This window comes from Mirounga leonina, unplaced genomic scaffold, assembly GCF_011800145.1.
Source record: "Mirounga leonina isolate KUSES-001 unplaced genomic scaffold, KU_Mleo_1.0 Mir_127, whole genome shotgun sequence".
Lineage (NCBI taxonomy): Eukaryota > Metazoa > Chordata > Mammalia > Carnivora > Phocidae > Mirounga > Mirounga leonina.
Genome location: NW_023270316.1, coordinates 57,888,008 through 57,906,337, shown reverse-complemented (window position 1 = coordinate 57,906,337; position 18,330 = coordinate 57,888,008). Strand labels below are relative to the sequence as shown.

General features: G+C 34.4%; 1 protein-coding gene across 1 annotated transcript in view; it reads right to left on the bottom strand.

Moving 5' to 3' along the window:
• RB1 (RB transcriptional corepressor 1) overlaps nt 1–18,330 on the bottom strand; it is a 154,311-nt gene that overhangs the window by 105,561 nt on the left and 30,420 nt on the right. Inside the window, exons 3-7 of the mRNA XM_035003391.1 lie at nt 17,368–17,483; nt 13,713–13,832; nt 5,177–5,215; nt 4,114–4,181; nt 394–504 (exon numbers count right to left, since the gene is read on the bottom strand). Of these exons, the coding sequence (XP_034859282.1) occupies nt 394–504; nt 4,114–4,181; nt 5,177–5,215; nt 13,713–13,832; nt 17,368–17,483 (454 nt within the window). The remainder of the gene's footprint in view (nt 1–393; nt 505–4,113; nt 4,182–5,176; nt 5,216–13,712; nt 13,833–17,367; nt 17,484–18,330) is intronic.

Below are 18,330 nucleotides of genomic sequence, written 5' to 3'. Positions count from 1 at the left end.
TGCCTTACCTCTTAACTTTCTCTTTACTGGGAATATGCTACCCCAACTTCCCCTAATACTCAAATGCTATCTACTCTTCAATACTCCGTTCAAATCCACCTCTCTTACATGGTCTTCCTTGGTCTTCCCCAGCTAAAAATCTTTCTTGCTTCCTGAACTCTCATAGCATTTACTGTATTTTGGCCCAGACCACTTAGAAAGTGGCCATATACTGCTTACTTGCTTACTTGTTTTATCTCTACTTCTATATACTGTAATACTTGAGGGCAGAGTCCATGTCTGATTTATTTTTTATCATTCCTTCAGCTCTAGAACCATGTTTTGGTCCTAGTTGACATTAAATAACTGTTGGGTAATGATGTAGGAGATGCATAAATTATTTAAAATACTTACTATATGGTTCTTTAAGCAATGCAGGAGGTGAGAGTTTAATAAAATAGTCAAGGACACAGAGCATTAACTGAAATGAGATGACGAGATCATCCTCCATTTGTAACACTTCCCCTGAAAATAAAATAGGTTTACAATGTAAAGTAACAGATCAGAGACTGAGATTGAGATCTTTAAATCAGGGAAAATTGTGGGTATGGGCATATGCATATACTGATTTATTCAAGAATAAAGGCATGTTAAAGAACTTAATTTTTTTTTTGTTTTGCAAAAACTCGGATTTGAAATACATAAAAATATAAATAAAAGTACATGAAGTTACGAAATAAATGAAGTATAAGTCTACCATGAGATTTTGACATCTAGCAATTATTATTATAGTCCATTCCCTACATCTAAATTCATTTTGTTTTTTGCTTTTTTAAACTTATTTCCAGTTTTGGTAAGAGCTATAGAATTTATTACTTCTGAAAATAATTTTGAAGTATGCTACATGGTAATCTTTAATTCTATTTATTTATGAAACCTCACATATTTTCGATTTTAACCCCCTTATAAAATATTACCACAAACAAAGCCATTAATAACAAAATTAACATATAACTGAAGTCATCTATAAAGTAATTATTTAGCATAAAATCTTAAAAAGTTAATACAGTAAATATACAACTGGAGAGCTGTGAGGAAATGAATGCATATAATAAATACCTGAGGAAAAAAATAGTGTAGCTATATAAATCATAATCAAATATAGCTATATTTGCTTGTTGCTCTAGAAGTTTAATTTGGCTCACTTTCTATCTTCTTGGTATCTGACTGCTAAACCATTATTAATCCCAACAAATACTGAAGGTATAGAAACTATGTGAAAAAGCAGATAACCCTGCATCTGGCAGGTTTTTTAGATCCATAGGTATAGTGCAAACATATGTTTGTAACAGACTTAGAAGCTATTAAGAAATGCCTTACAAGTAAAGAATGATATCAAGGATTTACAGTTAAAAGTAGTAAGGTGAAGTCAGATCAAAGAATTCTCCTCCAATACCCAATAAAATAAAAGGAAAAACTGTACTGGCTAAGTGTCAGTACCAACACCAAAATTTAAGAGATATTGACTCAGAGTATCCTCATCTCCTCCTCTTCTGACTTGGAGGGAGGAGAAATGCTGATGATGGGATAAGGGTAAAACAGGAAAAATACGATAACTAACTTTCTTTTGTTGTTGTTGTTTGGGGGGGGGGTTGGTTTTGTTTTTTGTTATTTTTTTTTGATAGCTAAGTTTCTGACAAACACAGAGATTCCGGTGCGCTACGCTGAACTGGAAACCAATATGAATCCCAACACAATCCCATTATGGAAACAGGATGCAATTATCACTACAGTGTTCTGTTTTAGAGTTCATTCTAACAAAAATCTCAGAACAACAAAGACTCATATCATTCCAGATGAATTCTCCACTTTCTCCCTCACCCCCTAAAACTAAAAGTAAGTAAAATAAAAAGCCCGTATTTATATTGTAGCTCTTTGGGGAACACAACTAGCCAAAGATAAAATGCAAAGAGAGTGTAAAGAGATTTATTCACACTACATCAGAGAAAACAACATCACACACCAACCACATCAGAGAAATTGCGTTGCCCACATAAAGTCCTAGTAACATGGGGAGGGGAGAGAGGATGAGAAGCACAGAGATTATGCAAACATACAACAGAAAAGAAAAAAGAAAAGAAAAAATAGAGTCACAACATAAGAAGAGAAAAAGTCAGAGAGAGAACCCAATCTAGAAGATAATCTATGAAAAGAAAATGCCCTACAACTCCTTGCACTAAGAAATAAAAAACAAATTATATAAAAACAACAACAAAAAGCTAAGGAAAAAGTGAGGACAGAATAACACCATTACAAACATAGTTTACACAAACAATGAATCATGGAACACTACATCAAAAACTAATGATGTCCTGTATGGTGACAAATATAACATAATAATAATGAAAAAACATAGTTTAGCTCAAAACAGAAGACTTGAGACAAAAACAGTTAGTAAATAAGAAAAGACGAAAGATCAAAATAAGACAAGAAAAGAAAGTAAATATGGAGGACAAAAATAATCCAACATAAGATAATTAAGTTTCTGGGGCGCCTGGGTGGCTCAGTTGGTTAAGCATCTGCCTTTGGCTCAGGTCATGGTCCCAGGGTCCTGGGATGGAACCCCACATTGGGCTCCCTGCTCAGCGTGGAGCCTGCTTCTCCCTCTCCTTCTGCCTGCCACCCCCCTGCTTGTGCTCTCTGTGTCAAATAAACAAAATCTTCAAAAAAAAATTTAAAAAAAGATAGTTAAGTTCCTGAAACATAACAGAATAGAATACCTAACTGAATAGAATAACATTTAAAAATTTGTGTGTTAAGACGTCTTTCAAATGAAGAGCAGAACCTTCAGTTTAAAAAGAGATACAGTGTCATAAGAAAAACTAATATGAAATAATAAAAATCAAGAGATAGTCTAGTTAAAGTATTGAACCTCAAATTTAAAAAAAAATCAAGTATTCAAAAGTAAATGGGGGGGGGAATTAAACATACTCCTATTTCTCAACAGCATTGTTCAATGCCAGAAAACAGTGTCCTGAGGAAAACAAGTATGACACAAGAATAGCATAGACAGCCCAGTGGTCCTTCAAGTATAAAGACTATGCGCATGATTCATAAACATGACAAACATAGGGAATATAGTGCCAAAAAGCCTTTTTTGAAAAATTCCTTCCTGGTAAAAGCCAGCCAGCTAAGGATGAATCAAAATAAAGAACTCAGAAATGGAGAAGTTATAACAGGAATGACAATAAGCTTAGAATCCACTGACATAAAGAAGTGAGACTAAACAAGTAATTATAATTACAGAATGAAATATAAATGTTATGATCTTTGATAATGTAATGATAATACAATGAGCAAATCTGAAAGTGATGGATGGGGAGATGACAGGAAGAGTGGTAATACTGTACTAACATCCTTTTCCTTCAAAGAAGATTTATATTACTTTAAATCAAAACACAAAGTAAAATAAAGATTCTAAGCTTAATTTTTTAACAGTGCTTTTTCATAATCTTAGAGAAATATTTTAGGAAATAATACTGCTTACGTGACAAAAATTTATCTAAATTTAAGCAACTCCTCCCATTTCTCTTGTTTATTTTCTTCTGTAAAGTTTGAGTAAAACTAATTTGTATGTTTACTACATGTTACACTATAATATCCTATTTTTAAAAAATTAGATCTGTTTGTGCATGCACACATCTCCAATCTTTTTTATCAGGTTCTATGCATAAAAATACACCTGAAATAACAATTATATAATTTTAATGATTATTTATTTATTTATGGGTAGGCTTGGGGTAATTTTTCTACATTTTTCTTTGCATTTGCTGTATTATTTGAATTCTGTATCATGAATATGTACCATATTTATAAAAATAGTAATATTATTCTTTAAAAAAAAAAAGGAAGGAAGAAGGATTTTCAAAGGATATTAGAAACAGAAATGAAATGAGACATTTCCAAAGTTGCTTCCAGTGCCAGAATTACAAGAACTTGCTAACAGGTAACAAGCCACACAGAGAACTGGTGACTGTGGGGGAATAACATTAAATTGAATAAAAAATTTTGAACCTAGTCCAAAAGAATTATTACATTTGAAACATTAACATGTAACAAACATAATGACTTTACCTTTAGCTAGTAAAAATGTGATCCAAGAAACTTTTAGCACCAACACAGAGTTTATTTCAGTAGATATCCTAGTAAACAAATAGAAACCAGAAAAAAAATTTTATACTGACAGTTTTTCAAATATCTCTTCTTTTTCCTTATTTTAAATTATAGGCCTAAATTGACTGCATAAGAGAATACAATCCATTTTAAATGGACAATTTACAAAGTAACTCAATTTGTCTCAATTCAGTTAGTGTTTTTACCAAGATATTTATATTTAGCCCATAGAGTAGTATATATTTTGTAAAGGAAATATTTAATATTTCAATTATAATCTAAAAATATGCACAAGAAGTGGTATACTATGATGTACTTGGTTTCCAATTACTTAATACTTTTCTGTTCCTTGCTTTCTAATTAAAATCAACACTAAAGCAGAAAAATAGAGGTTTGGATGACTACCAATTTAACACTATGCCTTGATAACCTGTTGATATTAACAACTGGAATAGATTAATATAACTAATAAACACATAATTTCCCTTTATATCAATCATCTTCAATACCACTAGTTCAGTGGGGCAGAAAATCTCATATACTACTCATTCTGTTTCCAAAGAAAATCTCTAGAGCTCTTTCATTGGGTATACGGTTGGAGCATGTATCATACATTTAAAAAAATAATTTGGAAATTTTAATATATACTGTCACATTTACTCTTACACAAAAACTATGTTCTTGGTCTTAATCAAGTTAATAAAATGCCAATATTAGACAATAACAGACACTCAAAAAAGATTAACTCAGTGAATTTGCATTTTTCCCAGAACTGGTGATATGTTGCACTGAATCTACTTCCACCCTATTAGCTCTCCTTGTAGTAAAGGGCCCATATTTCATACCATTTTCTTTGTGAGAAGATAAATAATCTGCATAGGGTTTAAATCTATGACCTTAATTTATGAAAAGCATGCTATAATCAATCAAACTAACCCTGGCATTATCAACATGTTTGGGATTCTTCCAGAAAAATTTTTTAAAAAACCAGAAAGATAAAAATAACTTGCTCTGAACTACTTACAAACTGCTGGGTTGTGCCAAATATATAAGTTCACATGTCCTAAAAGGAAGAAATAATTATATTAACATTATGGCTTTTTTTTTAAGTCATTTTAAATTTTTTTTCATGATTTAGAAATCAATTTTACCATGCTTTTTTCATATTATTTCAAGAAGTATACATTTTAGGGGTGCCTGGGTGGCTCAGTTGAGTGTCCAACTTTTGGTTTTGGCTCAGGTCCTGATCTCAGGGTTGTTGGATGGAGCCCCACACTGGGCTCCAAGCTCAGTAGGGAGTCTGCTTGAGATTCTCTCCCTTTCCTTCTGCCCCCCACCCCCCGCCCGCTCATGTGCACACTCTCTCCAAAATAAATCTTAAAAAAAAAAGTATACATTTTAAAGACAAAAAAATATAGCATTATTTTAAAAAGTTAAAGTAAACTTTTCCAATACATGGCATTTCACATATCACTGTAATATCTAATTACAAAAGGACTGGATTCCATATGTGCATTTGTAACTCAGGATACATTTTGTAATTAAATCTTGATCTAGTTAGAATCCCAGATCAGGTCATAAAAGCTTACTTAACTATTAGCCTCACTAAAATAACTCAAAAGTACTATAAAACCTATTTGTTGGGGCGCCTGGGTGGCTCAGCCAGTTAAGCATCTGCCTTCAGATCAGGTCATGATCCCAAGTCCTGGGGTCGAGCCCCATGTCGGGCTCCCTGCTCAGTGGGGAGTCTGCTTCTCCCTCTCCCTCTACCTGCCGCTCTGCCTTCTTGTGCTCTCTTTCTCTGTCAAATAAATAAATAAAATCTTAAAAAACAAACAAAAAAACCCTGTTTGTTTAGGACAATGGAGGAGTTAGCATCTCCACAGACCTGCTTCCCAGTATAATAACTATAATTGGTTGAAATTATTTAAAAAATCATTTAATGTCTCTGGAAATTCTCCTAAGGGCATACAGCAAAAAAAGGAAACATTTTTTCAAGAAAATGTACTAACTCCTGGCAAAAACAAAAATAGTCTGTGGAATTCAAAGCAAAATTCACTTCCTCCTCTCCAGTTCAGCATCATAAAGCTCTACCTTGGGCAGGTGCAGCCAAGACACAGGACTCCCTCTCTCCCCAGCTCCCAGCCTAGGACTATCACTCTGGGAAAGGAAGGTGACTGGCATCTCTAATCATCCCAAACTTTGTGCTGTAGAAAGTCTATCCCAGGCAAGAGGAGCTGAGGGGTCTGGGGCTCCCTTCCTCCACTTAGCCCCCACTCATAGTGCAAAAGTTCTCTTCCAGGCACAACAGATCAATACTGGGGCCTTGACTTCTCTTACCCCAGTTAGTTCACAGGACAGAGGTTTCAGACATTAAAGGCAATCTGAGAAGACCAGGGACTATTACCTCTTCTCAGTGACACTTTTTTTTTTTTTTTTAGAGAGAGAGAGAGAGAGAGAATATGTACAGAGGGAGAGGGAGAAGCAGACTCCCCGCTGAGCAGGGAGCCCTATGCAGGGCTTGATCCCAGGACGCTGGGATCATGACCCGAGCCAAAGGCAGATGTCTAACTGACTGAGCCACCAAGGTGCCCCCTTTTTAAGTTTTGGGGGTTTTTTTTGAGAGAGACAGTGGCGTGTGCACGTGCACAGGGACAGAGGAGCAGAGGGAGAGGAGAGAGAGAATCCTAAGCAAGCTCCATGCTCAGCTCAGTGCAGAGCCAGACATGGGGTTTGATCTCATGACTGTGAGATCATGACCTGAGCTGAAACCAAGAGTCAGCCATTTAACCAACTGAGCCACCCAGACACCCCCTCAATGATACTCTTAAAGCAAAGGTGACATTCCAAAAGAAGAGGACACTGTCCCCATTCTGACCTCCCGAGCAGTGGCACAGAAATGATGTCCAGGGGAAAGGCAAGTCTTAAGAAAAAAGAATTTTTTTTTTTTTTAAATTCAAGAGAGAGACACAAAGCAAGAATGGAGAGTGGGGAGGAAGAGCAGAGGTAGAGGGGAGGAGAGCTGAACATGGAGCCCTACGCGAGGCCCAATCCCAGGACCCCGAGATCATGACTTGAGCCGAAGTCAGACACTTACCAACTGAGCCACCCAGGCACCCCAAGAAAAAAGAGTTCTGAAGCTCTCTCCAAGGTAATAACTATATTTGGAACACAGTGTGGGGACTTTCAAGGCTAAGTGCTATTGAAAACAATGGAAATTTTGGTGGTGAGAAAGTTAAGAGGAGGCTAGCAGTTCTATGAAAGCAACAAGCTAAATTCTAGACCACCTAAGAAAGAACCAGGAGAATAAACAGCTAAGAAGAGCTCTCCTGGAAAAAGAACAAGCCTCAAGGTTGACCTCAAAGCCTATTCTTGCAAAGGGAGCCAAATTTAATTGGATCAGACTGTGAAGCAATTTCAGATGTGGGGTATTGTCAAAAAGAGCAAAACAGTCAGCAATTAGTGGAAGGTAACAGCTAGGTATTAACAAGAGATCAGGGGACAAGACTGTCAAAGAGAACCCCTTGAAAATGACTCACCTCAGAGTAACTGCCACATGCCCAATGGCTACACTGAAGAGCAATATCAGAGGCTACACACTATGGGACAAATAGACTTCACTGAAATAATACAGCTAGGCCACTAAACAAAAAACCACAACAGAAAGCCCCAAGAGAAAGGAGAATCAGTATCTAGAGTTACTACGGTGTTATCAAAAATGTTCAGTTTTCAAAAATAAGTGAAATATGCAAAGAAGTAGGAAAGTATGACCTCTACATGGGAAAAAAGCAGGCAAAAACAAAAAACTGCACTCGAGAGAACCCAGGTGCTAGACTCAACAGAGAAAGACTACAAAGGAGCTACTGTAAATATGTCCAAAGAACTAAAGGTAACCATGCTTAAGGAAGAAAGAAAGGTATTCTGACATTGTCTCATCCAATAGAGAATATCAATAAAGAGAAATTATCTGAAAAGAACCAAATGGAAATTTGAGTTGAAAAGTGCAAGAACCAAAATGAAAAATTCACTAGATGATCTAAACAGTAGATCTGAGCTGGCATAAGAAGTAAACACTAACTTGAAGATAGGTCAAAAGAGATTATGTTGAATGAAGAACGAAGAGGAGAAAAAAAGAAAAATGAAGAGGTTCACAGAAATGTGGTATACCAAAAAATATACCAATACATGTGTAATGTGAGTACCAGAAAGAGAGCTGGGGATGGGGGTGGGGAGTGGAAAGAGCAGAAAAAATATTTAAAGAATTAGCTGAAAACTTCCCAAATCTGATGAAAAACATTAATCTACACATCCAAAAAATATAAACTCCAAGTAGGATGCATATAAAGAAATCCACACCAGACATATCACAGTAAAACTGTTTAAAGACAAAGCTCATGATAAAATGCTATCATACAGTGAAAGATAGTTGCATTCAATATAAATCTGTGCTCATATGGTAGCCACAAGCACTTGCAGCTACTGAACACCTAAAATGTGGCTAGTGCAAATGTTGTTGTGCTATAAATGTAAATTACACACCAAAGTATTCAAAAGTACTTAGTATGAGAAAAAGAATGTGAAATATTTCATTAATAACTTTTGTATTAGTTTCATGTTCTTATTAAAATATAACTCATATAACATAAAATTAATTTTAAAGTGTATAAATCCAGTAATTTTTAGTATATTTACTTTGTTTTACAACCATTACTATCTAATTCCAGATATTTCCATCACCCCCATAACAAACCCCATACCTATCAGCAGTACCCCCCATGCCTGGCAATCACTATACATTCTGTCTTGGACTTTTGTGTACTTTATATGGACTTTTATGTCTAGCTTCTTTCACTTAGCTTAATGCTTTCAAGGTTCATCCATGTTATAGTATATAATAGTATTTTATTCCCATTTATGAATAATAATCCACTTTTTGGCTATTATGAATAATGTTGCTATGAACATCAGCGCACAAATTTTTGTGTGAATGATACGTGTTGAAATATTTGGGGATATATGGGTTAAATAAAATGTTAAAATTAATTTCACTTGTTTCAACTTTTTGTCATGTAGCTACCAGAATATTTAAAATTCATGGCTTACATTATTATATTTCTCTGTGACAGCATTAATGAAGCTAAAAATAACTTTAAAAGCTACCATTTATCAGCCATCAAAAAGAATGAAATTTTGCCAATTGCAATGACATGGTTGGAGCTAGAGAGTATTATGCTAAGCAGAATACGTCAGTCAGAGAAAGACAAACACCATATGATTTCACTCATATGTGGAATTTAAGAAACAAAACAGATGAACATAGGGGAAGGGAAATAAAAAAAAAGAGAGGGAAGCAAATCATATGAGACTCAACGATAGAGAGCAAACAGAGGGTTGCTGGAGGGGTGGGGGGTGGGGGATGGGCTAGATGGATGATGGGCACTTGTGATGAGCACTGGGTGTTACATATAAGTGATGAATCACTAAATTCTACCAATAGGAAACCAATATTATACTACATGTTAACTAACTAGAATTTAAATAAAAACTTAAAAAACTACCGTTTATTATACACTTAGTATGTGCTAGAAGGTGAGCTAACCAGTAACACTGTCTTACTTAATTCTCACAATTACCCTACAAGGAAAGTATTACTGGCTATATTTTAGATTGAAATTGAGGTTGAGAGAGGTTAAGTAACTTTTCCTAGCTCACACAGTCAGTAAATGACTAAAGTAATATTCATACTTAGATCTGTTTAGCTTTTTTAAAGTGACCATAATCACTATGGCATATTGCCATATATATATATATATATACACACACACACACACATACAGTCTGCTCTGAAATAAACAGGCTTTGATATCACAGTTAATTTTCCTAATTGCTCTTCAGTAAAAGGTACAAATAAGATACAAAAAACTCTGCCAATCCACTTTAAGGCCAATAAACACTAAATTATCTAATATATCTAGTTAATAAAAATTCTAAATCCCTTTTACAAAGGCCTGAGTGATCTTTTAAGGTGAGATCTGACTGTCATTCCCAGCTTAAAACCCTGCAATGACTCCATTGTCTGCTGGGCAAAGTCCAAGCTCACTATCGTCTGATCCCTTCCTACCTTTCAGCCATCAGTACACCATGCTACTGCTTTGCCTTTGGACGCATGCTAATCACTCTGCCTGGGAAGCGCAGTCCCAGTTCCTACACATTTTGCTTGGTGAATTTATCCTTAAACCTGTTCAGACATTGCCTTCTCCTATAGTTTTTACTTGATCAAAAGTACCCCATAACTACCCTTCTTGCCCTTAAACATACACAATATTTTGCCCACTATGAAATTTCTACTTCCCACATATAATCCTCTACAATACAGCATCACATGCATCATTGCACTTTTTTTTATTAAAAAATATAATTTAGTTACTACATTTACTATAATCATAGTATCATTAGATTTTGTATCCCCAGCACCTAACTTATAGCTGAGTACTAACAGCCACTTAGTTAATGCTTGTTGTAGTTTCTTAATTTATTTGCAGTAAACAGCTGATAGCTAGCCTAAAGTTTCTTTTTTTTTTTAAGATTTTATTTATTTATTTGAGAGAGAGAATGAGAGAGAGAGAGAGAGAGCATGAGAGGGGGAGGGTCAGAGGGAGGAGCAGACTCCCTGCCGAGCAGGGAGCCCGATGCGGGACTCGATCCTGGGACTCCAGGATCATGACCTGAGCTGAAGGCAGTCGCTTAACCAACTGAGCCACCCAGGCGCCCATAGCCTAAGGTTTCTTAAAGAATATTCTACAAACACTATTTCCAGAAGTTAATTGATGTTAAATACATATAAACATATATTAGTAGTCTAATCATTTAGGAAACGATAAACTCAACAGATTCAACATGTTTTATTATACAGGACTTTTAAGAACCCTGGGTTGTGAATGTACAGTCTGACTCTTTAAGGTGGGTATAGTATGTAAATTTTCCCAAACTGGGCCAGAAATTTTTTTGTTTTATAAACATTCCTGGAGGGGCACCTGGCTGGCTCAGTTGGTAGAACATGTGGCTCTTGATCTCTGGGTAAAGAGTTCAAGCCCCACATTGGGTATAGAGCTTACTTAAGAAAAACAAAAAACAAAACGAAAACATTTGTGGAAAGTTTACTATGTTTATTATAGGTTCTGGACTCAGCATTGCCTGCATTATCTCATTTAATACATTAAAAAACGTAACAGGGTAGGCACCATTATCAATTCGTTTGTACTCTAGAAATTGAAGCACTGAAGTTGGGTAACTCACTTGTCCAAGATCACACAGTACATGTTGGAGCCCAGAGTAGAATACAAATCTGTCTGACTCAAAAGATTCCATTCTCTTCAACATTAAACTGTACCAGAGCCTCTCTTTTTTGGTAGGGCATCATACCAGACTACTACTGTAGAGAAAATTTTTGTGAACTCTGACCTTGAACCCTACTTACTAATCTGAAACAGCCAGTGTTTTACAAAAACTGGCCTAAAGGAAAAACATAGGGCATGGGAGGTAGGAAGAACTCAAATACTTCAGAATTATCCATATAATATTCCACTTTCTAACTTTCCTTTCTAACTTCCTTTAGCCCCCACAAGAATCATAAATACAATGTATCACTAGAATGTATGAAGGGTAAAGGAAAGAGGTAAAACAGAAATAAATATCCAAACAGATTTCTGATCTCAGATAGTGAAGCAAAAAACCTAGAAGTATCTAATTAAAATTATTATAGCAGGAAAAAAAATCAGGACTGCACTCCAAATCATTCTCACTAAAATTCTGTATCTAGAAATAACCTGATAATTATAGATTTTGAGGTACTAGTCTTTACAGAATAGATTTTTTTTTAAACATTGACCTAGAGAAGTTTTTGCTTAATTTATTATACCGGTAACACATCCTCTTTAGAAATGCAAGTTACTCATACAAAACCTTGGTTAACATTTTGGTACTTCTTTTTCAGCTACTATCATTCAGTACATTAGTGTTAATACATAACTTCATTCAATACATACAACTTCTTTCTGCAGTTATAATCACAGTATATCCTGCTTTATTTATTTAACATTAGAAGCATTTTTCTCATATTGTTTTATTCCTCATCAAATTTTATATTTACTTAATATTAGAAGCATTTTTGCATATTGTTAATATTCCTTAGCAAATTTTATTTTACATTTATAATATTTAGTGTTTAGATTATATTTATATCTTACTCTTTATTTCAGTCATGCATAAATAGGTTGTTTCCAGCTTTTCGTTGGCTTAAATAATATTGTGATAAAAATTTCTAAAGCTTTTTTGTATTTAAGATAACGTTCTTAGGATAAGTTCCAAGATATGAGTTAAAAGGCCATAAACAACTTTAAGGGACAGAAGCATTCAGAAAAGTCCCAGTTAGGTTAAAAAAGAAAAAAAAAAGAAAAAATTATATATACCATATATAATTTACATAAAATATCCAAAAGAAAGAAATATTCTAAATATGAAAACTAGTTATCTCCAGTATTAAAATTTAGGGTGATTCATATTTTATTTATGCTCTTCTGTGTTTTCCAAGTGCTTTATAGTCTACATTCCTTATACAAATTTTTACTATAATAAAAAAAATCCCTTTTTTCTTGTGCAAATAGATTTTACTCTATTCAAGAAAAGACAAAAGAAAATAATGATGGCCAATGCAACCTTATTACAATTAAAAACGAGGAGCAAGAAAAATTCCTTTAAAAGCCATAGGCCAATCTTGATTTTTCTCTCCACTTTTCTTATCCTCTATCACACCTCTGAAGTTTTAGTGACATACCAACCAAAAAGAAGGAAAGGGAAAACAGAAGCATCCTTCTGAGAAGATGCTTCTTTCCAGCACTATCTCCATACTCATTCTCCCCAAAATACTCTTCCCTCTCCCTTTACAACTATTTGTTTAGCTAAAATATTAACTTTCATATATTCTCACCAAGTGAAATGAGCCCCACAATGAACAGAGTAACAGCCACATGCCAGATGTGGCATTTTACCAGTGGCAGTGGCGACGTGGATGAAAAGTGCATTAAAAACCCAAGTTTATCTGAATTTCATCTTTCTCCCAGTTAAAAGGAATGAAAAGTCTCCGTTTACACCACTGAGAATACAAATCATAGCTTGGTAGTATAGGTCATGTACACCTTGTACTACCAGTATGTTTTTCTCTTTCTAAACTAAATAACACCATTAGGAAGAAGCTTAAATTTAGGTCACTCTTCCACTGAGAACTGAAAGTCTCTGGCAGAGAAGACTAAAGTCTTAAAGTTTGTTAAAACAAATGAGAAATATGAAAGGACAGTATAACAATTCTGGAGGAAACATTCATAATGCATATGACTGAATAAAAAAGAAAGCTAAGAACCTATAAAAAAAAAACTAACAGCAAAGGGGACAAATCTACGGGGTAATACCTAATAACTTTACTAAATATAGTTCCCAGATGGAATCTAATCATCACCAGTAACATGCAAAACTGGGGTGTAATCCTAATAAAATTTTTACTTTACCTTTCTAATTTGCTGTAGAGTGCACACAATACATTATACTTCTTTAACAGTCTTGACATAGCATTATCAACTTTGGTACTGGTATCAATTTCTTTTAGTAAATCAAAGAATTTGCAGACACTACAAAGAAAGGAATAGAAAAAATTGAATCTGTAACTGAAAAAATTCATTTTATTTCATTTTCAAAGCATAGACATTTCAATTCAAAAGTTTATTAGCTCTATACCAAATCACTATTATATTCTTTGGAAGGAATTACTTTTTGCATTTTATTAGTTTGAAGAGTAAAAATCAACTAGCTTCAACCTACAGCCCTATATGTATATACCTATGCCTACATCTATTTATACCAAAAAAAGGGTTGTTATGATAGACATATACATACATATTTATTTCTGCACCTACCTATATGTTTTGAAAACTGTAAGTTCACATCCATTTATCCAATTCCAACATAAAACCACATGGTTTATTCTAATGTTTCCCTTTTCAAATTTATAACTCTTCTTTGATAGTGAGAAAGCTGGGATCCACTTATCTTTATTTACTCACTTAGTCAATCGCCCTGCATGTAACTACCTTCCATGTCCAAAGTTACCCACTCTCCCACATGGGCACTCTCCTCTCCTGCTCAGAATGACTCCCCATCCTAGACTGCCCTGACCCCTCCACATAGACATCTTCTTCACCCTAGTAGGGTTCTGACTCCCCAGCCCAGACTGCACTCGCTTCACATGTGGTCTGGCTACCCACACACCCGGCTTGATCTCTGACACTGCACACCAAGCAGCCCATATCAGGACCCTCACCCCCAACTACATCCAGGTGAATACCCACTTGGGCTCTAATATCCTTCTCTGCACCCCATGCTCTCTCCTACCACAGATGCACATACCTACTTTCTTCACCCACCAATGGTTTTAGACTGAATTGTTGGGGAAGGGAAAAGAAAAACTGATTAAAATGTTTAGGTTGTTTAAATAATGACTTTAAATTATTCTTTATTGTTTTCTATTAAAAAATTAATCTATTTGAAATATTCATACATTTTTCACTAATAAAAAAATAGGGCACTAAACATAGCAATCATCAACTGCACCTCACACACTCATTTCTAATCAAGTTTGTCTAAGGAATTATACCAAAGCAGCTAAATGAACTCAAGGGTAGTCACAAGACCCACCCATACACTCTCCAGCAACTGAGTTAAGGCTTCATTCTAAAAAATGGGCTGGACCACTCAGACATTCATCTCAAGAACCCTAAAAATAAAAGCTTCAGCTAATGAGCAGCGAACAAAGAACCCAAGAGAAGGTCATTAAAGCACTTGTGACATAGAAGGGACTGGGGCAGCCATGACAAGCTACATGGAACAGCAAATAAAGAAGTAGAAATGATATGGAGTAGATGATCATGATGCTGCTCACAAGAGAAAAGAGAATGGAGTAAATGTCTAGATACCTTCAGAGAAAAATAAATCAACCCCAGAAAAGCATTTATTCAAGAAGCACACTCAGTTCCAGTTTTTATGAGATAATATAGCAATACCTATGGAGCACCATGGAAACTGAATTGTTACTACAAAGTCACCTTTTTCTAGGGGTAACTTAAGTGAGTCTCTATTCCTTCTGCAGCCCTCCTCTGAAGGAAAGAAGAGAAGAGGGAAGGCTACAGAGATGAAAAGCAGGCATAAAGAGCCATAATTAAGACACACAAATCTAAAATAACTACTTATTCTACAGCAGTGCTCCATGGATTGATATGTTTTGTTATCTGTCCACAATTAAATAAATATAGAAATTGAGAGTAAGCATATAAAAACTTTTATGGCAATTTAACACTAATTTTATGGTGCTGAATATAATAATAAAAAGTTTGGTCCTGCGGTTAGTATAATTTTTTTTCTTTCATTTTTCTAATACTTAATTTATATTATATATTTTTTAAATGTCAGTCCATGACTTATTGAAAAAAAAGTCCTTTACCAGGGCACATTTAAGCAGCAGTGGTCTAGATACCATTCCTGGATAGTTATTAGAACAAAGAGATGACCTAAGAAAAAGTTGTAACAAATAAACTATTATATTTATTGTAGGGAGATTATTTATGACATGCCCAATTATAAGTGTTGCTCCATTCAGGAAAAAAGTTCAGGAAAAGCTTTGCCAGGAAAATTCTTTCATCTTGGAGATAAAAGATTTAATAGCCTTTCTGTCATATTTATTTAGTAGTCTATAAATAGCTTTATAACACTGTATTGCAGCCATCTGTTTAATTTTATCTTCCCACTGGAATGAATTTTTGAGCTCAGAGACTATTTCTCACCTCTGTATCATTAGAACCTAGCACAGTATCACAGAGCCTAACAACTGTTTTTCTTTCCTTTCTTTTTTTTTTTTGCAGGGGAAGGGCAAGGAGGGGTGGTCTACAGAAGGAAAGAGATCAAGACCTCATCAATACCTATGGTTAAGTTACAAGCACTGTTTCTATAAACTACTTACTTTTCCATTCGTTATAAGTTATTTAATTCTCGTAATTCTATAAAATAGCTAATAATTTTCATTTCACAGATGAGGAAACTGAAACTTAATAAAGCTAAGCAATCTGCTCTAGGTCATATAGCTTGTAAAACAACAGAGACCCATTAAACCCACTCTATCTTAACTGAAACATTCATATCCTTTTCAATCCTCTAGGCCACTGAAACATCTACTGCATGAATGTATAAATTAATGTAGAAATTTACTTACATAATTTTCAGCTATATAAAAACTATTTTGACTTAGTAATTTTATGAATAAAATAAAACTGAAATCTCTGAGAGGTAAACCAATTCTAATTTGATAGGTTAAAATATGAATATACAAGGTCTTTGTTTCCACATTTTATTTAGAGGTAGTAAGAAAAAGAGTTACTGAAAAATGCAGCAATTTAATTTATCTCATATAAATAAAATACTAATTATGTTTAATTCTAGATGATTTTATCCAAGAAGAAATATATACTACTACCTTTCTAGTAAAATTATTTACTGTTAGTAAATAATTACTAACATAATTACTGTTTGTAAATATGCTGCAAATGAAATGACTGGATGTCCCACAAAGCTGTTCAAGATAAAGTTCAGGAGTTATTGGAAACAAATTAGTAAATTCTTCTTATAAGCTTATAAGCTCAACAACAAACAATTATTGGAGTAATTATGGAAACTCAGCTGAATATACAGTCTCAAAAAATATATAATTATGCATGTATTATATGAAGCAATCTTAAACATTAATAAATGTTAACTAAATTCCTTTAAGATAGACTCACACCACTTTCATAAAAATTTTAATCTAAATAAGCCTACTTTATAAACCCTTGCTCTTTTTGTCCACTTTATCAACAGCTACAATTGAGAAAGTTCTAGAAAGTGGGAGACATGATGAAAAATTTCCCAGGACACAAACTCTACATTCTTGAGAAACTATAACATAAATACACATTCATTAAGGCTCCAAGAGAGAAGGACAGTTCACTGTTTGGCCTAAGTCCTTTAAAAGTTTTATTTAATTTTAGCATTTCTCACTAGTTCTCTAAAGTCTATTAAGAGGAAAGTTCAGAAATACTTTTCTTTGATGGCAGAGGCCTATATTGATATAATAAATTTTACCTGGTTTCTATGTTTTTCTGTAGCTCAGTAAAAGTGAATGGCATCTCATCTAGGTCAACTGCTGCAATAAAGATACAGATTCCCCATAGCTCCTTTTTCCTTTGAACATAACCTTCCTGGGTACAAAAAAAAAAAGATTCAAATATTTCATTAATCATTCACATACTAGATACATATTAAAATTGTATTATATGATAATATTTTTCTTATTCAACATAAACTTGTTTTTAAATCCTTATGATGGCATATACTTGAGAGCATTTAATTCTACACTAATCAAAAACACTTAAATTTTATATTGTAAGTAAAAAAAAATTACTAGAAAGATCAAAAAGTTAAATTACAACTTACTGTGAAAAATTTAGGGGTCAGTCAGTTCTCTGAAGTAAATACTTTCATTTTTAAATAATCCAATGTCATCAGAACCAACTTAAAGGATTTTCGAGTCCATAACATAAATTGTTTTTAAAAAAAACAAGGCTACTTTCTTACATGATTATCCTCCTTTTGCCCTGGTTCACTCTTGTTTTTTAAAGACATCTATTTTTAGAGAGAGAGAAAGAGAGAGAAAGCTCACGTGTGTATGCACGTGAGCAGGGGGAGGAGCAGAGGGAGAGCGAGAGCGAATCCTCAAGCAGACTCCCTGCTGATTGCAGAGCCTGACCTGGACTTAATCCCAGGACCCTGAGATCATGACCTGAGCCAAAATCAAGAGTCGACTGCTTAACTCACTGAGTCACACCTAGGCACCCCTGATTCACTCATTTTTTAATCAGTCTATGGACTCAAGTATTTTTTAACCTTGTGAAATTCGTATCCCTCAGTGCCATAATTGCCTTCTTTGTGAGGTGGAAATAATAATACATATCTCACTTGGTAAGAATTAAATGAGATTATACATATAAGGCCCTTAGCATAATGCCTGACATATAATTAGTACTTGATGAGTGATGGCCATGATTA